The sequence below is a fragment of the Porites lutea genome, chromosome 9 (assembly GCF_958299795.1).
Source record: "Porites lutea chromosome 9, jaPorLute2.1, whole genome shotgun sequence".
In the NCBI taxonomy this organism is placed as follows: Eukaryota; Metazoa; Cnidaria; class Anthozoa; order Scleractinia; family Poritidae; genus Porites; species Porites lutea.
In genome coordinates this window covers 5364546-5390567 of record NC_133209.1, presented here as the reverse complement: position 1 = coordinate 5390567, position 26022 = coordinate 5364546, and the positions used below count along the sequence as shown (strand labels likewise).

The following is a 26022-nucleotide window of genomic DNA, read 5'->3' as shown; positions in this document are numbered from 1 at the left end:
AACACGTGTCTTGTGCGCGGCAAAATATAATTTTAGTAGATTCACAGTACTTGTTGATCCGTAAGCAATGTAATCATAACTATAACAAAATTCTCAAATCTGATTGGCCATCAACTGCCCTGATTTCAACCTTAATAGGACAGTTAAATAGGACAGTACGCGCCATCACGCGCAGGCTTAAATGATTTTTTCTCTGCTTGCAAAAAAAATCTCGGAATTTCTTGTGTTTTGATTTAAAAAGAGCCTAATATATCCCAAATTTTGTTAAAGTTATGATTAATTGATAACAGGACTGAGTGGAGTCCAATTCGGTCTGTAATCATACTCGGGATTAAACAAATCGGACTCCAGCTACGCGGTCGTCCGATTTTGTTACTCACTCGTATAATTACAGACTGAATTGGACTCCACTCAGTCCTGTTACCATTACAAATTAGCCAATCCCCCTAAAGTGTCTTCTAATGTGCGCGACATACTATTAAAGTTGGGTGCCAATCCTGGTTGGTTAGAAATCAGGCGAGCGCGAAAACAGATCGGTGGGCGCGCGCGAAAACAGATTGGTGGGCGCGCGAGAAAACAGATTGGTGGGTGCGCGCGGTAGGTGCGCAGGATAGGCGACCAAGATCTGTGCGAGTGAGGAAGATTTCCAGGATTATAATTTTTCTCCTCGACAACAAAGAGACTTAAGGATAACTTTATTAGTATAACCGTGCTAAGTAAGTGAAAACAAAATAACACAAAACAAAAATTAAACAGTTAGCATCTTAGATAATCGTGTTGGAAAATGGGTCCTGAGTATTTAACCCAAACTGGCCACTCCTCCCTGCTAGTCCGGCCACTTATCATATACTGATAATAATTTATTTTTTAGTGCAGAAACAGTTTGAGAAACGCGCCATTAACTCCTGTCACATTTGATAGCCTCACTATGAACTTTGTTAGTAAATGAACCTTAACCTGAAATGCACTTTACATATCTGCTGAGCTCTATGGTCAATTCAGAAAAAGGCGTCAAAATGTTTTCCATTTACAAAGTAAACAACAGCTTTCTGCCGAGGAATAAACAAGAGTTGAGGGAAGCCGAAATTTATCAAAACTTGTATTTCTGTAATTTGCGGGTCTATAACACTTTCATTCTCGTTGATGTTTAGTGTTTCGAACCCCACACCATAAAATTTAAGCAATATCACACCATCTACAGCCACTTTGAACAAAAGAAAAAGTTTAAACAGAAAATTATAAAACTGTCAAGAAAATGTTTATTAGTACAGGTGGGAAACGATTTCTAAGCGGCCTCCAGACTGGCTCAAAAAGGAAAGACGTGGACCACAGTGTTGTTATTTTGGTTACTTCGTTTTAAAAATCTTAATATCAGACTGTTGTTTTGACTGGTTGACATTGAGCCTTTTTTACTCTGAAAGCGATGAGTTTTCTTTACGGAGTCAAGATTGTAATTGTTAATCTATTTATCGCCGTCCTGATAAGAAGTATTGTTGCGTCGCCGGCTTCGAGGATGCTAATGAGAAGCACAGAAGACGAAGGAGCATTAAGCAGGAAAAAGGGTGGAAAAGGAGAAAAACTTCCACCTTGGGCCGAGGCACACGGACATGGTAATCAATTTCATTATATTTTTCTTAATGATAGTCTTCAATTTTTTAGATACACATTAACTTAAAGGCTGACTTGGCTATAAAAACTACCCGGCTAAAAAGATAAACCTTTTTGGGTAAACGTCACTAAAGCTGGAACGGACAAGGGGCAGGGTGGTTTTTGCTTGAAATCGAGATTGTGAAGGTGCATGGCACTCATGTTCTAAATTATGCGTTTCATCTTGTCAAGGCCGAAAACGATTCCACCAAGTTTCTGCGAGGTACTGACTTCGTGTACTTTTAATATTGAAATTTGACTAATTGCTAATAATAGCTCAAGCAGGATTACCCACTACATTGAAGACATAACTGGCTTTTGTCCGAGTCGTTTCTGCTGGCGAATCGGATTAACAACCTTGGGCTCAGTTGTCACGATGCCGGGCATCTGAGGGACGGGGAGCATTTTGGCCTGTGCAGTACTCCCTGGAACAAAAATTTAGTTCATTTGGTTATACTAAAGCCAAGTTGTTTTCGATGGGTTTGTCACTTGGTTGGCGGACAAGCCTGTCCTTTAGGGTCCAAAAAAAGCCAGAGCCACGCCCAGATTTTTTTTTTTTCTGGGGTTAATGCTAATTTTTTCCTAATTCCGCCCTTACATGGGAGTCCCAGGAGATAGACTGTGTACTACCTACTAGAGAAACAGCAAGAGACAACGGGGTAGAGTGCAATACCTTTCAAATCTGGGCAAACTTGAACCCCTGTCATATCAAGAACACATAAACTTGACTGTAGGCAGAAATCGTATCTCTTTTAAGAGAAACACGAAGGAAATGGAACGGGAAAAGCTAGAGTTGTTCATTGCTTTTTTAACCCTGGTGAGTTGCTGTCAGGTACGGCAGACATAATCGAATCCTTGGTTTATGGGTTTATGGGCAGTACTTATTTTTCTCCAAACATAAGCTGACGAGTTACAAAAATGTCGATTCTCAATATTGAAAAAACAAAAAATAACACACATCCCAAGGGGTCTGATATCAAAATTATTTTTTTCTCATCCTATCTTCATGTTTACATAATCCATTTCCAAAATGAAGATTTTTGACTCAATATCACTTTGAAAGTGAGGGTTTTTGCAACTGAAAAAAACAAAACAAAACAAAACAAAAAGAAGGTCAGCTGCCCCTATTAAGTCGTAGTTACCAGGAGAACTCGATTAAAGCTTAAGGGGCTATAAGTCACATTGCCCAGGTGACTAAAGACGAATGCATGGGTTAACTACTAAAAATTAAATTTGTCCACCCATTCAAGCTGTCCTCCAGCCCCTCCCACATTTAAATTTTACTTATCAGATTATGAGCATGGCCTAGTTTGTGTAACCTGGGTAAGGCAAACAACAGTTGTTCACACACACTGTTGTAATATTCTAAACGTTATTAAACTACTGGAACAGTTAAAACTATCTTTTGAATAGCTTTTTATTGGGTTCAAAGATGGCAATATTCAGTGACTTCCAAGCTCTGGATTAATCAGTCTGTAAGAATTGTCCTTTGAACAAGTCAGTCCAAGTTTATTATACAATTTCACGGGCTTCAGTAATATGTCAAAAAACGACATGGCGTTTTTCCTAGGGTATCCAAACACCAAAAAGTGAGCTGGCGCACCCGAGTGTTTTTACTGGCTTTTATCTATGAGCAAAAGTGCCATGTGGGCTCTTGCTTTAAGGTGAATGGAAATCAGATTTTTTTGAGCGTGCTATCTAACGTTTTTTTATTGATCAATATATCTTTGGGAAATTCCAAGTTGGAATTCATAAAACTCTAAGGCAATTAGTATCCTATATTCAACTTCCCTTTCACTTCGTCTTCCTCTTCTTCTTCGTTTTTTGTTCACAAATAGACAAGCTTGAGGGAGACATAAAATTGTCCCCGAACGTAGCAGCGCTTGTCGCCGAGGGCGTAAGAAGAACAAAAAGGCCACACACGACAAGGGGTGCTGTAAATAACAAGATCTACTTGTGGAGCAATGGTCAAGTGCCTTACGAGATTGATTCGGTGTTTGGTAAGTGTTGTATATAAGGCTCTTAAACTTAGCCCAAGGAGCCACCTTTACTCGAACTTTCGTACTTTTTGTAAGGTAATAACAATGTATTAGTACTATCTGGCGAAAGTAACGCCACGAAGCGCGGCGTCAAGGAGGCCTTTGCCGTCAAACAAAGACACCCATCTCTGAAGAGGAAAGAGGGACTGGGTCTCCCGGCCAATTACAATCCTCTCCTGGGAATACGTAACAACCTTTCATTTTGTAACCTGACATTTAACATCGCTGAAGAAGTTCCAGCGATTCAAACGAAATATTCGATTTTGTCTTAAATTTTGCTCTGAGTCTGAAATTTGTAATCTAAATGTCGTCGAGATGGCAAATAAGAAAAAACCTTTTTGGTAATCGTGTTAATAGATTGAGCCTAGAAATTATGTCATATTGAACGGTTCCAAGTGAAAGAAGTGTACGGTCAAAATTTTCAGCCTAAAATGGATTTAGATATTTTATTTACTTAAGATCAGATGCTTTCAAGATGAAAAATACCTGCAAAAACTTTTCCTAGATTCTTACCCCAGCGACAGAAAAGCAATATTGGACGCCATTCATGAGATGGAGTTGATATCCTGCGTTCGTTTTACGCCAAGGACAAACCAACAGTATTACCTGCGATTCATCAGGACCTCGGGGTAAGTGGAAATTTATGGCTTGCTTTTAAGATGTTTGATGTTTCGTTAAGATTGAAGAGTGACGCCGGAAGCTCGGATTCCCCATTACTATAAAATATCGAATATGCAAATAACCAAATACCGACATACTGTGTTAGAGTATGGTCTCCTTTAGCTTGAGAAAACGGAAGAAATTCACGACACTACCACTGGTTTCTGTGAAATAACGTCTGAAGAACGACTGCGGAAATTCCATAATGATGACGCGTCACTACCCAGATCTTGGCAATGCTTCTGATCAGGATAATCACACAACACATGTGGGAGCTGTTGGTTTGAATTATTCCAGTCTCTTTGATATGGAAGTCCTCTCCCCGAGCGTAAACAAAGTTGATTGCACATGCCCGTGATGGATAATCTTTGCTGGTAATGATATAAAGACGCTAATAAGGCTGTAGTGGGTTACCTTCAGCGGATCAAGACGAGACGAAGTTAATGCACAAAGAGGTAGTAAACAGTGCACCATATACTATTACCACCATAGATCTGTAATAATAGATTAACCTTATTCAGACCGAGGGAGGAGTTGAGCCTTCACTTCACTAAAAAGTTGAATAACTTTTGAAGCCTTCAAACTATGAACGGCCACATTAAGCAATGTTTCCAAATGATTTCTGAGAAACGAGCGCACAAATTCCATACTGATGACGCGTCACTACCCAGATCTGGGTAGTGCTTCTGATTGGTCGTGCTGCGTGGGAACTTTGATTCAACCAATCAGAAGCACTACCCAGACCTAGGTAGTGACGTGTCATCAGTATGGAATCTCTGCGCTCGTTTCTCAGACGTCATTTGGCGGGGAAAACAGTGTTAGCGTCACCAAATGTCGGCTGTTTTCTCAGGTTACCAAAAATTTATCTGGGAACATTTGAAAATCGTCGTGACGTTTCGTCGACATTGACGCTACCATAGAGTTTTTCAAAATTTGCATTTTTCCTATTTAAAAACGTTTTGTTCCTATTTTTACTTATTGAATTATACATCAATAATTGAGTATTATTTACAGAAGCCCCCCCCCCCCCCGGTCACAGGAGCAAAAAAACAGTCTGTAAGGTTAATATATAACTCTCTGTGTTGTACTCTGGCTAGATGTTGGTCTTATGTTGGTCAAGCACAAATCTCAGGAGGTCAGTCAGTCAGTATAGGACATGGATGTGGTTCAATTCCAACTGTCTCACATGAATTAATGCACGCTTTGGGGTTCTTTCACACGAGCTCCCGTTATGATAGAGATTCCTATGTTATTGTCAGGCAAGATAATATCATTCAAGGTAAGGGTTTTGATGGAAGAAGATAGACCATTAAAGGCAAGCATTTAGCGCGCTTTTCAGCTGATTACGGAAAGAAGTGTGTGTTTGTTTATATTTGTATTAATGCACTCTCTTATCTTCTGTTGCTCTTAAGGATATGAAGCCAACTTTCAGAAATACACTCACGCTCAGATAGACCGACTGGAAGCCCCGTATGATATGAGGTCACTAATGCACCTACCTCAGAATGCCTTTAGTAAGAATGGCTTTTCCACATTGGAAGCACGTGCAGGAAGTCATGTGGTGTTAGGATCGAAGTCAGGCCTGTCGGAGGTTGATAAAGCACAGCTCAATCTGCTTTACGGTTGCACAGGATATCCAAGTGGGTAACGGTGGGACGTTTTATAGGTTTGCCTAACATAGTGATATTATGAGATGGGAGAACTGTTTAAAACACCCCAAATCATGTTTTGTTTGTTTGGTTGTTTTTTTTTTAGATACTAGATAGTAGGATACTCTCAAACCTCAAAAACACCACAGCTAACTTCGAGGGGGGTGGGGGGGAGCAGTTTGATGAGAGAGTTGCCGTCGTAGACAAGTTAAAACAGAGGGTGTCCACTAGGAAAATATGTGACCTAGCGTTTTGAAGAGGTGGCCATTTGGTCCGACTGTGCATTTAAGGCCATTTAGTTACTGTAATAAGAATATGTGGGTTGAGATTGCTGTTGGTTGACTTTTCTGCCCAAAGAGCTTTTTTAATTATTATTTCGAGTACTCCACAATTCCCCTCTCTTCAAAAACGAACATTTGTCTTCAAAATCCGATCTCGAAAAATCCCCAGTTAGTTTGGGAAATAATTAAATAGTTTCTCGCACTTTTAGTTGCCCGAGATTTTTTTGAACGATGTTTGTATTGGACGTCAACTTCCGCTGTGCTTTAGAAAGAAACTGCTTGAAAAACTAAGCCTCAACTTTTACCGCACTAAATCGTTTCTATTTCTGACCAGGTTGCTTCAAAGCCTTTGGTATGGAATCTTTTCACATCCCGGATTCCCAAATTACCGCCAGCTCGTTTCAACAGTACTTTGAGCCATCTCGGGGCAGGTTACATATGACAGTAAGCGCCTCGGGGAATGGTGCGTGGTGTGCCAAGCAAAACTACCAGCTCGGAGAATGGCTACAGGTTAGATGACATACAAAAAAATCGAACTCTTCAGTGATCCAGAAGGGGCGAGAAAAATAGATAAAGTTTTACCCTTTTACGGACAGGGTTACGTTGACCCTAGCTAGCCATCGCCAACTTGGTTTAGATTATTATGCCTTGTTACATGTGACTGTAAGTATTAGCAATGCGAGTAAACATATCGATGTAAACGAGCTGCAGATGAAACGAATGATAAATCCACAGGCTGGCATGATAACAATAAATTGACCCGAGCGTTGTGTTGCGCGGAGCAGCTCAACAGAACAGAAAGAGTACTTGATCCTGAAGACCACCAAATGGAAATTAATGGCTTTAATACAATTTTCCTTTCTGCTCAATCCGGCTTGTGTTTTTTTTTTCTTTCAATATTTTCAAAGGTGGATCTGGGAGGTCTGAAAAAGGTAACAGGATTTGGCACGCAAGGCAACATGGACTGGCTTAGAGATTCTTGGGTAACGAACCTTGAGGTTATGAGTAGTCGTGATTCTGTAAACTGGTATAAAGAATTTAACGGAAAGGTAAATAATACAGCTACTTATTACCTGGCGTGTTTTCCCGTTACCATGTGCGAGAATTTTAATGTGTAGATATGTGGCGGGAAAACTAGTCACGTGATCTAAGAGCTGATTTTTGTTTGAGAACTAAGGTGCCTTGTAGTCGGGGAGCCGATCGAGTGTAGAGGATCGAATTTTTATGAAGAATCGATGGCGATGAAACCTTTCAAGTGTGTAAAGAGTATGGAATTTTAAAATGTGAACATGTGGAGAGATTTGCTTCTAGAAGAGTGAAGAATTAATCAATTCCCAAAATCGAACTTGCAAGACTAAATCACATATAGTCATCAACTGTGACACAATTCATTTTTTGACACATCTTTATATTTTAGATCGATGTTTCATGCACGAAAATGTCAAAAAAGCTGCCAATCATGAACCTGTTGGTCTCTAATGCTTAATTAAGGAGCCTCGGTTAGAGAATATATGCAGTTTTAGGTTAATTATGTGGCACACACGAAATGCTTCAGTAGAGTGACAAAGAAGACCGGAAATCAATTTCATCAGGGAGGACTATTAATCATAAATTTTTTTGGTGATTAGTGCGGGCATAGCATCAAAACTTGAAAAAAATGGCGCAATTCTTTCACTTTTTCACCCATGTCCATCCTTGCTATCCCATATCCGTTTCAACAGAGAACAGGAAACAGTTTCAGTGCGTAAAATATAGTCTTAATTAAAGAAACTGACCATTGTATTTAGAATTTAATTGACGCGAAGACACGTTTTATCTTTTTTAAAAGATAGCAAACAGCTTAACATGGCCCCTTTATAAAAACAACCCCTGAGCCGACATGCATACGTATATGCTTGAGAAGTCCGTGACAATTTGGACCCACTAGAAAGCCTCACAATATTTTTCTCCGTACTTTTTCTTGTATTACAATGACCAATGTTTGTTTGCTGTATGTTTATCGCTTTTAGATGGTCAGTGCAAACTTTGATGCCAACTCAGCTCAGTATAACGAGGCACCGGCCCCTTTCATCGCTCGATACGTTCGGTTTATACCGAAACACTGGTACAATGACATTTGTATGAGAGTTGAGATCTACGGCTGCGACTGTAAGTTACATTTTAACTGATTACAAAGCAAATTTGTAACTTCGTAGATTTAACACATACTTTATCTGTAAGAGAATCCGGATTCTGGAAAAAGGGGAATTTTTGTTTGTGGAATCCAGAATCTAAGGATATCTTGAATTACCTTACATGGAGCGATTTCTTTGAAAGCACATTACTAATGAACAAGGGAGGTGTTACACATCCAATTTTAGTCGCAATAAGTCTCTGCTTTAAAACCTTGGGAGGGCTGTCAGTCTAGTTATAATTACTATCTGTAAGAACCCCTAAAACTCTCTCAAGCTTTTAGCACAGGGCGTTTTCCATTTGTCAGAACTGAACGGCCAGGCCATTCCCGTCGTAATGCGAATTTCACTATTAATAAAAGCTATCCAACCAGATCAGTCAAATCCTAAATAGCATGCACAAAGGAAATCGTTTTTCTTCAAAAACTCTTGGAAAAAGCCTATTTCATTTTCAAAATGACCGGTCCGGCGCCAGATCTGACTTCTTGAAAGCTCCCTCAATTATGAATAATAATATGAACAAACGTTGCCACGCGGCATTTACACATGAAACGATGATTGCCATATTTTCAGAACGCCTTTAGAAATAATCCCTTGGTGATAGGTTATTGCTCTTTTCTTGTAGCTTAATCCGCGCTCGCCGGATGTTCACCATCTCCAGGACATCAATAAAATACTGTTCTGATGAATTAACTGTAGCATAGAAGGGGTGTTTATATGTCACCAATGACTAATTTGGACGAGAAGAGAATTACAATTGACCCTCTTCACAACAGCCGCCTTGGAGACAGACGGAAGTGACCGTTGTGGTGAGGTTTAAACAAGAGTCAATGTATGGACTTTCTGCCAAAAAAAAGGTGGCCGTTGTAGAGAGGTGACCGGTAGTAGAAGTGCGACTGTAGCCCTTTTCTAATCGACGAATCTATTTTTATCAATATTATTTTTTTCGAGCCTTTTAATCTTTGGACTTGTTCTCACTGAAGAGTGGGAGCTGTTAATTAAAGGGTTGATACCATTACCAAAGTAATATAGTGGGTAAGGAGTCAACCCATTTTACGGTGGAAACATGTTAACGCAAGGTGCAGTGTGGGATCCAGGGGCACCGTCCCCCCCTAATTTTTTTGTGACCAGGCCCCCTTATCTCAGGGTCTGGAAGACCGCCCTCCCCCCCCCCCCACCTTATCTGAAGGCCTGGATCCGCCACTGAGGTGCACTACAAGGGGATCTATTCTATGCCCAGGACTGGCCTAATGTAGCTGAGATTTTGTGATGTCTCTGGGGCTACGTTCGCACGGCAACGGGGTGAATTTTCGACCGGCTGAAAAATTTGACCGGACGCTTTATTAACAAGGGACAGTTCAATACTTTCGCTCTGTTCACGCGGAAGTTTGAACGGCTAGGCGTCTAAATTTTCACACAGTTAAGGTGGTCGTCCGTGTGAACTGGACGCCTAAACGCGCCTAAAGTCTAGTACCGTGTGAACGTGGCCTCATACGCGACTAAAACCAACTGTGGGATAGCGTGACAACCGCCCTGGAAATTACCAAGGTCAGCAGTCTTAATACCAGGCCTTAACGCTAACCTAACGTAATTTTGAAAAATCACAGATGGCTGTGAAGAAGGGTTGTTTCTCCTGCGTTTTAATTCAAAATAAAGGGCAACACGAGGTGTGGTAGAAAAAGTACAATAAAAAGCTGAAACATGAAGCCAAATATCCTTTACAAGGCACTCTTTATTTTTCACAGTTATTACTTTTTAGATCTCCGCAGAAAAATACATGTGTACCTCGACTGAGGAAACCTATTTCTTTGACATACACACTGAGATGCTTTAGCACACTACAATATGAAGAGAACTTCACGTTCAAAGAACAATTTACTCATTCCAGGAATGACTTTTGGAACATTTGCACCAAGAAAAGACAGTTTAGATCTGTTTTAAAAAGCCGGAAACGCTTTTGTAAGGACAATCCGTAGCCTGCGTAGCAAGCGTTTCCAATCGAGTTATTGCGCGAAAGTTAGAGCTCTCGTTTCAACTATCCCGACGAACTCGCGCAGAAACGCTTGCTACGCATGCAAGACAATTCGAGACCTGAGTGTGTGAGGAATTCTAGGTAAACTAGATTTCATTTCTGGATATTGTCCTCAAACAAATGAAGAGCTATCGAATAGTAAGGAAAACAACCAAAGATAACGTTGACCAAAGTACGGAAAATACAGCCCTTCCTAACCCACGAAGAAATGAAGAAGATAAAACTATAACCGGCGTTACAACCAAAAATATAAAAGTAAGTTTCTGCCAGTTTCTGTTAGTTGGCAGGTCTCCGGCTTTTTTCCTGGATAAGGGTTTCTTTTCCGAAGAAAATGTTGCAATCGAGTTTAAAGCTTCCAATAAATAGAGCAGAAATACTCATACAGTCGCTAGAATGTGTAACAATTCTAGAAAAGTGACATTTTCGTTTTGTTGACTTACTAAAATAGATATACAAAATTGGAAAAAACGACTCTAAAACAGAGGATTCATTCTTTGGTGTCAGACACAAACTGTTCACATTCGACCTAATTGATTATGCACGCCTTTGACCAGACATTCGTTAACTGCCATAATGCTCCCTGACTTTGTTAAGAAGTGCATCACACATGGTCTTGGCGTCTCCTAGCAACATTGAAGTGTTTTCGTTGTAGAACACAGGGTTATCCACGTCCGCGTAACCTGTGCCCAGCGTACGCTTCATCACGATCACCTGTCAATCAAACAGAATCTCACTTAGATTTACAGAGGGCCCCAGCACACGACTACCGTTTACACATACACCCCGTTGTTACGGCCTTGTTTCTATGGTTTGACATTCCCTGACCAATGACAACCTTCGGAGTCTCGCAAATTTAACAGTGGAAAGCAAGCGGGGAAAACAACAATCTAGCAAACGGTAAGATTTCTATTAAAATTCGTTAGTAGTGAAAAGGTGCGATAAGTCTCTCCAGTTAGACTAGCCTAATTTTACCATGGTGTCCCCATACCACAATAACCAGGATTCATGTCGGTTCTACTTTGTTATTCAAATTTAGTAATCCCATTGAAGTCTGAGGAAACTTGAAAATAGCCCTAATTTGCACAAGGAAACAACATCGTGTTGTATTCTGTTAGTTGTAGTAAAACAATGCCAGATTGCAATCCACTTGTCATCAAACAGTTCATTAAGGCTTTGGCAACGTACCACTATACCGCAACCAACCCAAAAAATTTTCATGGGCTGACTAAAGTTCCACTGCACTTTCCACCCCAAGGAGTCTGGGTACCATCTTCCCCACGAAGACTCTTGGGATCGTTTTAGTAATCATCATGACTCATGAAAGGCCGAAGATTTCCATTGACTATTTTCCAATTCCCCATAATACACTCTGTTTGCCCCCCAAATTTTGCATAAACCATTGTTTTTAAATGCTCCTGGGAAAATGCAATACTCCCAGGAGCATTTAAAAACAATGGTTTATGCAAAATTTGGGGGGCAAACAGAGTGTATTATGGGGAATTGGAAAATAGAGAATAGCCACCATTATCCAATCAACACGCGTTAATAACAGCGTGTGAGGCCAAAGTGGCTGAATATCGGCAAAATTCTTTTACTCTGTCGTTTAAGACGCAAAAATGTTAAATAACAAAAATACATAGTAGCCTTGCCTGTTTTGCCTTCCAAACTTCGAGGACAGGCATGCCCGCGATCACAGAAGTAGGATCGTCTTGGGCTGCGGAGTTCACTGTGTCGTTAGCACCAATCACCAACGCGAGATCAGTTTCCGGGAAGTCATCGTTGATTTCATCCATTTCAAGCACAATATCATAAGGTACTCCTGCTTCGGCTGCAACAATGTACAAAATTCAACAAAACAGTCAGTATTTACCTCTGGAATAAAATAAACTGATTGCTAGTAAGAAATTCAGGGCCATAATGCCCGTAAATTCGCGAACACATATAAGAAGTGCATTATCTTTGAAACTTAGCCAAACTATAGTTTCCATGCAGTCATTGTTTTCAAAACCACAAAGGACAAACGTTTATAGCTTAAAGGGCCAATTAAGTATATAAGCAACCCGAGAGAAAAGAAGCTTTGAGCAATACACATTTTCAGTGTGCCATAAACTCACCAAGCAAGACGTTTAGCTGTCCCGGCATACGTCCTGCAACGGGATGGATCCCGAATCGCACGTTAAGTCCCTTATCCTTCAGGGTCTGGACCATATCAGCAATTGCATACTGTGCTTTAGCAACAGCCAGTCCATAACCAGGTGTGATGATGACATTCTTGGAACCGGTGATCATATCCACGGCGCCATCTGCGGTGACTTCCGTGTGAGTTCTTACGACCTTCTCTTTAGTGCCCTTGGCATCTTTGGGTGCTATAACAAACAAACCAAAGTACAGCGTCTCGAAAAAAAAATATGTCGCTCCCGAAACTTCTAGTTCAAGCAAAAGAGATGAAATTTAAAAAGGCAACAACGCAGAGTGCAAAGAAAGTCAGTTTACAGGTTGCCATTCGGGCAAGCTTTAATTGCTTTAATAAAAGCTGTCCAAAATAATTCTTATGGATAAAACTGGCGCGAAACTACTTATTTTTGTGTAGAAGTAATAAACAGTAAACGACAATTAAGGGGAAAACTTGTTCACGTGGTACAAATTCACGTTTTCCGTTTGGCGTAAACGTGAATCTTAATCTCTCTATTAGAGTGACGTTAAAGGCGAACGGCAAACGTCAGATTCAAGTTGAGAATTTCTCAAATAGAAAAAGTGCAGCTTCTAAGTTAGGGCTAAAATAATGAACTGTAGAGCGCAAATTAAGGGAAAACTCGGTCACGTGGTGCAAATATACGTTTGCCGTAAAAGTGACTCTAAATCTCTCTAATACTTCTAAGCTACCGTTTGTACATTAATACACAGTATCAGAGTCACGCGCAGATTACAGGAACGAGTTTGTGACGTAATATTGGAAGGCGACAAAAGATAAACGACATTTTTTATTGCATTCACAGGACAACCACGATGTCACAGGAACTTACCAGAATAACGAGATTTCTTGTTCTTCGAACTCAATTAGCATCACTGAACCTCGCGCGTCACAAACACAAACAATTAGTGACATCACGATCGCAGAAATATCGCAGTTCATGACCTCGCAACCCATGTAATTATTTTAGCAAGAATGTTTTCTTCACTCTCAAATTTAGTGTGGGGCGCAGGAGAGGAACTGCCAGATGAAACCAACAACGAACACGTGCCTTTTGATGACTCAAAGATCATAGAAGATGACTGGGTTTTGGTTGAAGAAATCTTAAATGATCGTCGCCAAGAGGAAGGAAGCAGTTTACAAGACGAACGCGCTTCCTCGTTGCAAGCCTTGTTTGAGGAAAACAAACCAGAACCAGACGTTAGCGGAAGTAGAAACGAGAAAGATTCTAGCCAAGACCGATCTTCGCAAAATGAGAATTTGGACTCGAATGTGCCTTCACTTGGCAATTTGTTCGCGGATAAGCCATCAGACGATAGCGAGAAGTCATCGCTTGAAATTCTCTTCGCGCAAGGTCAACCCAACGAAGGCGAAAAAAAAGACGACTCCGACTGTTCAATGAAAACGGACGAAAGCGAATTCGGCCAAAAATCGTCGCTGCAATTCCTCTTCGATGAGTCGTTGCACGAGCAAGGCTCTAGTGTTGGACACAACTCCACGTCGGTATTTACACTCAAGCCGCTGCCCGATCCGCCGGTAGTTTTGGCGCCAAACGCTGGTCAATCAAGTAGCTTGTATAAGTCCTACAGCGCCGACTCTTACCGGCTACAACCGGAAACTTTTGAGCCCACAGTGCTGAGACAACGTCACGTGTCCAGAGCTTCCAAGCGATCGGGAGAAGGCGCAAGCGCAATGGTGGGTCACGTGGTGCTTCAGAAAAAGACCAAGCAACCATCCGAGGGAACATCAGGGGTGGGGAGGGGAGAGGAAACGAGGAGACGTACAAGGAAAGCGAACAGCGTAGCCTGTGGACAAAACGAGAACACTCACGGAAAGAGACGTAAAAGAACGGCGGATAAATCCAGTGGAAAAGGAGGACGGAGAAATTGCTGAGTGGATACAAAGATGAAAAAGATCGGCCTTTAAAAGTGATGCAGTTAAAGAGAGTGTATTTATTTTACAAAAAAACTATGTCAAAAAGGTTTTTCCAGTCTTCAGTTTTCATTGAAATTTAAATTCTACTTCAACAAGAAGTATTCTTGTATAATTTCCCTTCTAAATAAACAATTCAAAATAAAAAAAGCTACTGCTAATTTCAGATTGGTTGCGTTAAGGTATGTTGGTGCAATATTCCGCGCCATTTGTCTCAGGTCGGCATTTTGAGGCGAACTTGTATCAGACACAATGGTTACCTATTACAGGTCGAAATATACTCTAATCGGAAAACGTTACTTAGGTTCGCCAATTCGTGGCAGAGTAACCGCAACAGTGCGTGGCGCCAATTAAGCGGGCCCGTAACGGTCCCTCTCCGATGAGAGATTGACCACAACCCCGGGGAATACGTCCCCTACTCTTTAGGAACAGTTTATGGGTTCTTTAACGTCCCACAGAATTGATATGTGCTAAGGTCGTGAGACGGGGCCAACGGTTTTTCGTCCTTGTCAAAGAAGACTAGAAAGTCTAACCGTTTGCAGATGTCTTTGTTGTTGGTCCGGCCGGGGTTTGAACCAACGGCCTCCCGATCGGCAGACCGGCGCTTATCCAATTAAACCAACCGGGCGGTGGTTCACAAGCTCTAAGAGACGATAGACGCCCTTGCAACACACTCTCCTCAGTTTTTTCCTCAGTAACAAAACTAATTTTAATAATAAGGATAACGCAATTACCGGTGATTCAGTAGTTTTCATTGTGGCCCTTAACCCTTTTTAAACCCTCAGATCAAAATTTGAATTCTCTTTTGTTGCCCCTATTTATTTTTTTTCTACAGAAGAAGAGGGGAGAAGTTGATAAAATATCAAGCAAATTTATCTTGTGTGATCATGTCCGTAATTCTCATGACCACTGTTTTACAAGGCATTGATATTACAAAGAGAAATTTGATGCTGATCACTCTTAGGGCTTAAAGGGTTAAGGGAAGAATCCTATCATACCAGAGGCAAACGAGTTGTCTTTTTACAACCTTGACCGAGGAACTGAACTCGGGGCTACCACGAACAACAAAAAAAGTTGGGGGTCTGAATGGGATGAGAACCCTGGGTGGAGTAAGTTGAAATCCAGCGTTATTTTTATTTTATTTATTTCTTTTGCAGCTTTGGTCTGCGCTATCCAGAGGCCGAAAGCCGGCTTCTGCCCCTAAATTCATGTACGCTGAGATAACGAAGACACAATGATCAACCTATCTCCCAGGTTCCCAGGTTAATTACGTCATCGTCAGGAAAGTAGTTGACGATGACGTGGTGGAAAGAGAAGAAGCCTGGGAAGAAGGCTGCCGTAACGAACCGTAAAGACAACAAATATCACTGAATAAAAGGACCTGCGATACCTTTAAGTTCTATGGAATTGTTCCAGTTCGTTCAATTTTATCATGCATTGACTTTTTACGATTTAAAATTGCACTTCAAATTAATCACTTGAGATCCATTCCTTTTACTGCAGACAGAAGAGGAATGACACAAAATTAAAGTGCGTTTGCGGCTGTCGCACATAACAAATACAGTTATTGACTTACCAGTAGATAACGTGCCGTATCCACCAAACAGGACATTGGCCAGGGACCGATTCATAGCCTTGCACATGATGTAAGACAGAATGCCTCCAGAGAAGCCAACAAGAGCTCCCACAATAGTGAGCAAATCGTTATTCAACATGAATCCCTCTGCACAGAGAGCCCAACCACTGTAACTGTTAAGAACAGTGATAACCACAGGCATGTCAGCTCCACCGATCGACGCTGTCATGTGAACACCCATGATGGAAGACAAAGCGGCCGTGGTACCTGCAAACCACAACAGCAGTTTTTATTCGTGGCTGTAGAATCCTCATTGCACACACGCATAAACGTAAAACTTTCTATTATTCCTGTGGAAAACTTTCGCTTCCCGAGAATCTTAATGTTTCTCTCATCGGGGCCCACTTCATTGCATTTCGTTAACTCGTTAAATAGCACTATTTTTCAGGCAATCACTACCCGTCGCGCGTGTCTGGTGACTCTCATGCTCCACGTCCGCTTCGACCTCGCCTGAGGCATGCGAAAAAATAGCGCCTATTCTGTGGGCTGTTATAGCACTATAAAAACATAGACAGTATAATCACAGAGTTGTAGCCAACAATCGCGGGTAATAGCACACTCTTACCCTCTGATGTCATAGCTTTTGTCCTGCGGCTTGCTCAAAGATTTTGGCGGGGTACCATTGCTAAATGTCACGTGTTCAAGGAGTAGCCAATGAGACCACGCGCCATTGGGGACTAATTTCAAAAGCACATAGCACGTGCATAACACGTGAATATTATTCAGCAAGACTAAGAACAGCACTGGGAAAGCCTCCTACACAAAGGGTTCCGGCGGAAGCTAGGCTAAAAAAAGTGTCTATGCGATGGAATACAGCGTCCTTTCTTATTGATATGAACGCGCCAGTGCTTACCCAACATTGGTATCCCTACTGCGGCACTGTCAGACGCCATGAACCAGCCCATCGCTCCAACATTGGCCAATGCCATGCCAATATTCAGCTGGTTCTTCATCGGTAGATTCAGCGCCTTGGAGTCCAGCAAGCCATGGAGCTTTCCAAACGCCACCAGAGACCCTGTAAAGGTCACTCCACCGATAAAGGTGCCGAGGAAGATTGCAGCTTTATGGACGTTTCCAGCGGGATCCTCAGGAAAAAGGTCCACATCGGCGAGGTACTTAGCGATGGCAGTGAGTACAGCAGCTAGACCGACAAAGCTATGGAAGGCTGCTACCAGCTGAGGCAGGTCACTGACAGCGATGCGACTGGAGATGATGGCCCCAATGGTGCCTCCCACCCCCATCATGGCTGCCATCTGCGTCAGGACATCGTGAGATGGTGCCAGCGCCCCGATAGTGGCCGTCATGCCGGTACCGATGCCGATGATTCCTACAACATAAAAATTGCATTGTAAACTGACTGAGACACGAAGATAATGTGAAATGCGGAAATGCAAATTTCAATGAAGATGTGGTCACGGCGATTGTATAAATCGTAGTCTAAGAAATTTCAAATTAGCCCAGGGCTTAAAAGGGGATTTGCACCCATGGGCTTCCGAGTTAGCGCTGCAGCGCTCTACCAATTGAGCTATGAAGACCATATATTGGGAGCAGGCCAATTTGTTGTGAATAACTCGTGAAAAGAATGACGCATGGAATGGAAATGATGTGAACTGCAGAGATACAAATTTAAATGAAGATATAACCACGGCAGAACTTTATAATCGCTTAAAGAGGATAAATTCATTACTTCTTTTCTTTAAACTTTGAGGCAATGATTGACTCATGGTTCATACAGAATTTTTTGGGAAAAAATCAAGGACTTTTCAAGGACTAAAATAATTTTTTCAAGAACTTCTTTTGCCTGTAATTTGACATAGAATGACAAAGTAAAGACGTTTCAAATTCGTAGGCGGAGGGGGGTTTGCTAATTGCAATACCTTCCCGATTGCAAGACCTTCCTCCAGGAAGGCACGGTTCCTAAGGTACTTTACAAAGCTTTTACTTCCTGAACTGTAGAACAAGGAGCATGCATCATTAGGTTTTATGCTATGTTTTTGTGGTGGCTTGCCTTAAAGCCCAAAAGCTGTCCGCGCATTCTCTATTCTGAGAGTCAAACTAAAGCCCAGATTTCATTTCGCGTTTTTCGGATTGAAAAAAAAAAACAATATATATATTCGCTTACCGAGAGCATTCCCTTGCCTGCTGGATGTTTGGGTTGAGAGTCCAGCTAGTGCTCCAACACAGCAAAGCGAGGAGGCAAGATAAGCCATCTGATCAATATCTGGATATCCAGCCATCTTAGCGGCGGCATAACCACCAAGAACAGCTGCCCCAGGGATGGCATACAGGTACGTGTACTCAGGGGGGTCCCCTGGAACAAAAACATTGTCATCACTACATCTCGTTGTTATTCACTACAATTTAGAATTTACACTATTTGCATGGTGTTTTCTTCCCTTTGGCAGGTCTAACTAACGTTCGAACAACGTTTATAACCGTTTGAAGAAAAGCTCTTTCCTCAAAAAACAGCGAGGGCGCACATTTAAAGTTTCAGCCAAAAGTGTGGGCGCAATATTAAGTTTTAAACATCTTAGCTTTTTGCTACTAGGCTGAGTAGCAGGTGGGACCGTGTGGCGTTTTGGATTTTCTGTATTACATTTTGTGTTCTTTAAATGCTATTATTTGATATTTCGTTTAATTCTCTGAATACCAGTTAGCACATTGCGGGTGCTGAAATTGCCTAAACCTGCGTAACTCACAAATCAAAGCTTCAACATCCACCTGCCGGCAGCCCCTCGGACATTTGAGTTTTTGGAAAATTACATTTAGTGTTCAAATTCCCCCCTCTCCAGGCCAAAAGACCGCTCAATCATCTTGGAAAAGCAAAGGTGTCAAGTACCCAGGGGTAAACTAGGGGGATGATGAAACTTCGATTTGACCTATAAAATTAACACCAGTGCGACAGAGTGACTACCGTCACAGGGCTTTCCATAACCACCGACGACCGACAAAATACGTCGGCTGCCGGGTTATTCTTTTCCCCCTAAATTGGAAGCTGGAAATAAAGTATTAAATTAATGAATGATTCCGTCTTAAAAATTAAGATTGAATTTGCTGGACCTACACAGACTTTTTGCTTCAGATTTAAAATATTTTAAAAAGTTTGGGACTTACAGAGCATTTCTTGTCCAAACTGATCGAAAATACATTATCTTTTGTACTCAATTTAGCGCCCTGGGCCGGGTTGTTCGAAGCTGGCTTAAGATAACCCAGGGTTAGTGCGAAATTTGAACTCAGATATGAGGGCTTAAAAATCAAATTCAGTTTAATTCTCTTCGCCTACAATTTGATGATTGGATACTCTAAAAAGAACAGAGAAAATTATTCGAGAGTGCTTTTGATGAAAAGAAAAAGAAACCCGGGTTAAAATTTAACCCCGGGTTAGCACTAACCGGCGTTCAAACAACTGGGCCCTGAACGCTGGAAATTGCACTTTAGGGCATTGAAATTTTCTACATTTTCTAGGGGTGCACGCCCCAAGACCCCTCTCGAAGAAGGGGACCAAAAGCCTGTTTTGGTGCATTCGGTAACTTTTTTCAAACCTGCTGGCTACTAGCCGAGTTTCATCTAATTATTTCGAGTCGTTATTACTCCCTCAGTAATGGTTGCTGAGAGGAGAAAACAACTCGAAGCAATCAGAGGAAATTCAGGCTAGCTGGCCACTTCAATTTCTATTGAAACTCCTGACTGTAAAAAAAAAAGAACTTAGGATACCAAGGTACTGTAAATTACCTGGTCTTCTAAACATATCCAACATTCTTTTCGTTATGATAAATCCACCGGTGATGTTGATAGACGAAACAAGAGTCGCTAGGGCAGCTAAAGAGGTGGCAGTGTCATTAGGGAGCATCCCTCCTCCCATCAACACCAACCCCCCTGCGGCAGTGATGCCAGATATGGCATTTGTTACAGACATGAGTGGTGAATGAAGGGCAGGGGTCACACCCCACACAACCTTGTATCCAATCACACCAGCTAAAGAGAAGGTGGTTACCATGGTAGCAAAGGCAGGATTTGGTGACACAATTCCCAGGCCAAGCAGAGAGCCTAAACCACCTGGAATGGAAACACAAGACTTAATAAATATCAAGCAAATTCCTCGTGTGATCATGTCTGTAATTCTCATGACCACTCTGTTTTACAAAGCATTGATATTACAAGGAGAAATTTGATGCTGATCACTCTCAGAGCTTAAAGGGTTAACAGTTGTGATGACCATGAGTCAGTATTGTGTTGGACTGCACTTTGAAACCCTTTTGGGAGGTGAATTTAGACTCTGTTACTGGAGCAACCCAGTAATAACCTATAAGGAGCCATAGCATCTCCAAAAGAGCCTCATGGTGCAACTTGACACTACACTGGCAACGTCTCATCTGCAATTTTGGACAATCCTGAAATCAGTAGTTTGCAGTCAAAGGAGTGAAACACTCCTACGCCACTTGATCCTACTGACCAGGGTCCCATGGGGCCACACTCCTGGTACCTGTATTTAGAAGTCAAGGACCCTCTTCAGAATCCTGACAGTTCCCAACAGCCTAGTTTTGTGTAGGAGTCCAATTACGCTGTTAGGAATAGCCAGGATTCTGAGGAAGGTGCTTGACTTCTATTATTGTTATTACTATTAGGTTAAAAAACAAGATTCGAACCATTATAATTTTCTGGGAAACTGCCCACCAACCCCTCCCCTACGCCAACATTTTGCCCTAAGCGAGAAGTAAGTGTTAATGTTAGCTTAGGGGAGGGGTAGGCGGGCCGATTGCCAGAAATATATAATGATCCCAAGATTGCTACCTGTTGTAAGCCCAGTTTCCCAGGCTGCAGCACTGAATGGTGACTGTTCCGGTGGTTTGACAACAGGTCCTGATGGTTTTGAAGGGGGAGGAGGGGGCATTTCAATAGCTGGAGGTGGCCACATCATCTCGCCATCTTGAAGCACAATAGAGCCACGGACAACATCATCCTTTAGGTCAATTACAAACTCTTTCTTGCCCCGCTCACCAAATGACAGCAGGTATTTGGTCAAGTTGTTGGCGTAGAGTGTACTAGACTGAGTTGGGAGACGACTGGGAAGATCGGTGTATCCAATAATCTATCATTTAAAAAAGAAAATGTCTCACTGTCAGAAAGTTAGGTCCCATCTACAGCTGTAGTAAATGGTTAAGGGTTCACATGCCACACCCAAGCTTGTGTGCTCAAGGTTCTCAGTTACATACTATACACCTGTACTGCGGACCAGCATAGAGAAAAGGGAGAGCGAAAAAGAGGGAGAGAGAGTCCTTGCCCATTTTTTATTACATTGCCTTTTTTTGCTTGTTCCCACTGACTCAAAATCTAGAACATGCTGCACCCAGGCCTAAAAATGGCTCATCGGGCACATAATAATAATCTTTATGCATGTTTACATCAGACTTTCTTTTTAAACCCTTACCGCTTCTATGTGAACAGGCATCTTTGCAAGCACTGATGGCTGATTGTGCTACAGTGTTTGTTTTGATTTCATTAAACTGCAGTTGGAATTCATTATTGTGAAACTTTATAAGTTTACAACAATAATTATTCCAAAATGAAGCTTGGTCATTATAATGCAACTCTGAAGTTAACATGCATACAGTACAATAAATGCCTTGGGGAATAAAAGTACCAATCAACTTGAATAACATATCTTACACCAAAGCAAGTTACCAGGAAAATGCAATCAGAAGGTGGGAAAATAAACGGCTAGGAATTTCTTTTGGTTCTATTTTCATTTTTTTCCTCATGAAAGTACATGCAGCCAAGGGTGAAGCTCATAGTGGCCAGGAGGAATTCCTGTCCCCCAGCCCTTCGTAACTGCTCTGAAATTGACTCACATTAACTCCATTGTGATTATACAGTTCTCCAGGCTTGGTGACCTCACAGTTTCCACCAGCCTCGGCCGCCAAGTCCACAATAACTGAACCGGGCTTCATTGATTCCACCATCTCTTTTGTTATCAGCTTTGGAGCCGGTTTTCCTGGAATCAGTGCAGTCGTGATTATGATGTCAACCTCCTTGCACTGCTTGGCAAATAATGCAGCTTCAGCATTTTTGTATTCGTCAGACATTTCCTTAGCATAACCACCAGTGCCTGGTAGACAAAAGCAAACAAAGATTGAAACATTTACAACACTTACTCTACTTCTACAGACCTCTTGTGGTTTCAATTCTCGTCAGCAACCACTAAAGACTTCACATCTTGGGTGATTGCACAAAAACCACTAACCTTCTCCAGACTCTTTTATACCAGTAACTTCCAGAAACTCTCCACCTAATGACTGCACTTGTTCTTTTACAGCTGGCCTTACATCATAGCCACGAACAATAGCTCCCATGTTCCTTGCTGTACCAATGGCTGATAAGCCAGCTACTCCACCACCTGGATTTCAACAAGAAGAAACAACCAGGATTATGACAATGTTAACAGAATGCAGGGGATACTCAGCGCAGATGTGAGGCCCTTTCGCAGTTTGACATTTGCATTCCAAGGACTTTTTAGGTTAGCAATTTTGCAGTGACTTGTCGTGAGTGAAAGACTTGAGGCTAGATTTTTTTTAAGGCTGATAAAAAGTGTAACCAGGGTCACCACATTTACACGTATTTTACAAGTCCAAATTTAATTTAGGTTAAAATTTTTTAACCTCGGTTGATTCTCAATTTCCTTTTTCTCCTAGCCCTTAGTCATGAACAATCAGGGCTAGAAATGATATATACTGGAAAGAATTGAGGATGGCTAAGTATGGAGAAAATTAACATGGATTAAATCTCACAGATCCTTAGCCTGCAGTGCATGCGTATCTTTGTGGGGAGTGGTGGGGGGGGGGGGTGCAGGCAAAAGCTGCTTGTTTGTGTTTGTATTGCTGTAGCCATCATCTTTGATGACAGAGGAAGATTGGGGAAAGTAGAATAGTAACCCTTAGGGTAGGATCTAGGGCGAAAGAAGGAGACTAGGTGGGGGAGACAAAAATATATATTTTCTCTTCTCTTTCCCTGCCCTACCTATAACAAGGATCTTTGCAGGCGGCACTTTTCCTGCACCAGTAATTTGTCCAGTGAAGAATCTTCCAAACAAATTAGCAGCTTCAATGACAGCCTTGTAGCCTGCAATATTGGCCATGGAGCTCAGAGCATCAAACGATTGAGCACGGCTTATCCTTGGAATGCAATCCACCCCAAATGCTGTGATTCTTCTCTTTGCTAACACATCTAACAAGTCTTTATTCTGGGCGGGGTACAGGAAACTGACCAGCTTGCCTCCTTCCTTCATGAGATCAGCCTCGTGAACACCGGAGGCTTGGTTTTTCTGAGGAGGTCGTACCTGCATAGAATGATTAAAAACCATGGTACATGTTCAGTCATATATAATTATCTGCCAAACTTGTACACGTACAACAACTTCATCTTTGTGGCCACTTTTTCTGGCTTACATGTAAGCTTGGCCTATACTGTAAGTCAAACAGCCCCATCATTAACAAAAACAACACCCAAGGTATTACTGAATCTTCTTCACAGTTTAATCTTAGTCTGTTAATACAACCAGTCAAAGGGTGTCTTGAAAACAAAGGCCGCTAAGACTCAGGGGGTCATCCACAAGATTAGCCTTTGCTATTTGGATGATCCCAACTCGCTTTCCATTTTGTTGTCACCATTTTCCTTGTATTTCTTAGTTGTACTGTGTTTAGATGCCTATGTAAATTTAACCTTTATGTCATGTAAAACTGAGCTGAGTTTAATAAAATTTATCAAACTCAGCTTAGACCCCCAAATACCCCTCACTGTATGACTCTCAATTTTATTGATTGGGGTTGGGAAACTGAGTTAATCAACTTTCAGGTCAGTTTGTCCGGTATAATGACTTAAGTGGAACCTGATTAACTCCGTTTCCTAACCCTAATCAATAAAGGTCAGAGTCATTCAGTGGGGGGTCTTTAGGGCGTCTTAGCAGTCTTTGTTTTCAAGACACCCCCAGTGAAATGCCTGAATGTGATACCAGCTGCGAGGAGGGTAAAAGCAGACTCTATAAGCCTATACTACTCCGAATATCCCTACAAATTAACACTAGAGCAGGGTTCAAAGAAAATTGTACAACACTGTTAATGAAACTCATGTTATAATGAAAAATTATGATTCCAACAACAAAATCTTAGTCAGGCTTTTTCATGTTACAAAGTGGGTCTGTTTACTGTTGACCTTAATGGCTGACATTCCTACATCTGCACAAAACATCCCAAAATCACACTTAAAATTAAGGCAAGAGAAGGGTTTTCAGGAAGTCATTAACTAAGTAGGAAGATTTTTTGTTGATGTTGGTGGCTGAATTTCCCACTCTTTACAGTTTGTCTTCTTGCCAGCTGCCAGCTTTTTGCGACAACCGTGCTAAAGAGATGAGTATGGGCTACAACTTAATGAGCATGAATCAATGACACTGTTTGTTTCCACACTCACCTTGAAGACAATATCTGATCCTAAAGCATCTTTTACTGTCTTCACTTCAGCTCCAGCTGCAATGTAGTCAGAATCAAGAAACTTGGCTCCTGCTCCAGCCCCTGCTTCGACAACGACTTTAAATCCTTCTTTCGTCAGCTGCTTAGCAGCTTCAGGGGAAAGGGCAACTCGTCGCTCTCCTTCATGAATTTCTTTTGGAACACCAATTGTAAGCTTATCATATGGCACACCGGTCAATGTCTCTGGTTCAGATTTATCTGTGTTAATTACATCAAAGTACAAGACAAAAAAATATCAGTCATAATGAGTGGATCCAGAAAATATTAACCCGCACCACAGATGAAACTTAACCTCTAGCTAATTCCATCTGTGAGCCAGCCCCAACATCCTTGTTCTAGGTCCACAACTGTGTACCACACATGTTTGACTGGCCAAACAGATTGGGGGGAAATTCAAAATACACCTCTGGTATTTTTTGAGTCTATTGGGAATCCAGAACAAGGATCTTGGTGAAGCTTCACAGAGGTAACAAGCCAGGGTTAAAACCTGTAGATTGCTTTTGCGACATAGGCTAGAAAATACATGTATATACCCACTACTTCAATTCTTCGGACTCATATGGAGTTCTATAACTTATGGAATCCATTAGGAAATCGAGTAATTTTAATTTTCAGTAGACAAAAACCTTGTACCAGAATAATTAAAAACAACATCACATCAAGGGCTATAGATGTAATTAGTTATCTGTATTTTATAACACCAAAGAAAATTTCTTATGAAAGCCCAAGAAAATAAGTGTCAAATTTCACAAAATGACATCTTACACATGAAATTTTCAGAATTTTACCTGTGTTTTCACAATTCTTTTGAAATTTGATGTTTACTTTCTTAGGCTCTGATGACAAATAGTCTTTGGTGTTATTACAGATAACATTATATCTATAGCGCTTGAAGAAAGTAAAAAAAAGAATGCGATATAATTTGTTTAAATTATTCTGGTACACGGATTTTGTCACTGAAAATTAAGATTACTCAATTTCCTGATGGATTCTGTCTTAATATGGCAGACTAAACTGCAAGCCAACACACAAATGCAAATGTAATTGAAAATCAAACATAACTATTTAGCCAGGACAGGGTTGGTTACCTTTAGCCTCATTGGCACAAAATCTTACTGTTCCAGCCAGAAGTTTAGGGTAGAAATGAGGATCCTTAAGACAAAAATTGACAAAAATTAACACACTGCAGTTCTCTAACTGAGAGTTATTCAACACATCATGCAGTATCCTCTATATCAAGGCAACAGAGCAATTCCTGACCATTC

The 26022-nt window shown here is 41.4% G+C and overlaps 2 protein-coding genes across 3 annotated transcripts in view; one reads left to right on the top strand and one right to left on the bottom strand.

The window, feature by feature from the left end:
- Window positions 1-1403: 1403 nt before the first annotated feature.
- On the top strand, window positions 1404-9209 carry LOC140949232 (zinc metalloproteinase nas-15-like). The gene is made up of 9 exons (XM_073398459.1): window positions 1404-1610; window positions 3486-3653; window positions 4192-4315; window positions 5444-5625; window positions 5759-5986; window positions 6611-6786; window positions 7185-7325; window positions 8286-8424; window positions 9073-9209. Exons 1-9 carry the CDS (start codon window positions 1424-1426, stop codon window positions 9075-9077), a joined length of 1350 nt encoding a protein of 449 aa, XP_073254560.1. The 5' UTR covers window positions 1404-1423; the 3' UTR covers window positions 9078-9209.
- Window positions 9210-10161: 952 nt separating this feature from the next.
- LOC140948630 (NAD(P) transhydrogenase, mitochondrial-like) overlaps window positions 10162-26022 on the bottom strand; it is a 35134-nt gene continuing 19273 nt past the window's right edge. For both annotated transcript variants that reach the window (XM_073397896.1, XM_073397895.1), the window contains exons 4-16: window positions 25846-25909; window positions 24699-24955; window positions 23253-23571; window positions 22480-22632; window positions 22088-22344; window positions 21030-21327; window positions 19971-20294; window positions 18361-18549; window positions 17092-17565; window positions 16179-16445; window positions 12594-12845; window positions 12129-12307; window positions 10162-11190 (exon numbers count right to left, since the gene is read on the bottom strand). In XM_073397896.1, coding sequence (XP_073253997.1) covers window positions 11041-11190; window positions 12129-12307; window positions 12594-12845; window positions 16179-16445; window positions 17092-17565; window positions 18361-18549; window positions 19971-20294; window positions 21030-21327; window positions 22088-22344; window positions 22480-22632; window positions 23253-23571; window positions 24699-24955; window positions 25846-25909 — 3183 coding nt within the window. In that variant the 3' untranslated portion in view covers window positions 10162-11040. The remainder of the gene's footprint in view (window positions 11191-12128; window positions 12308-12593; window positions 12846-16178; window positions 16446-17091; window positions 17566-18360; window positions 18550-19970; window positions 20295-21029; window positions 21328-22087; window positions 22345-22479; window positions 22633-23252; window positions 23572-24698; window positions 24956-25845; window positions 25910-26022) is intronic.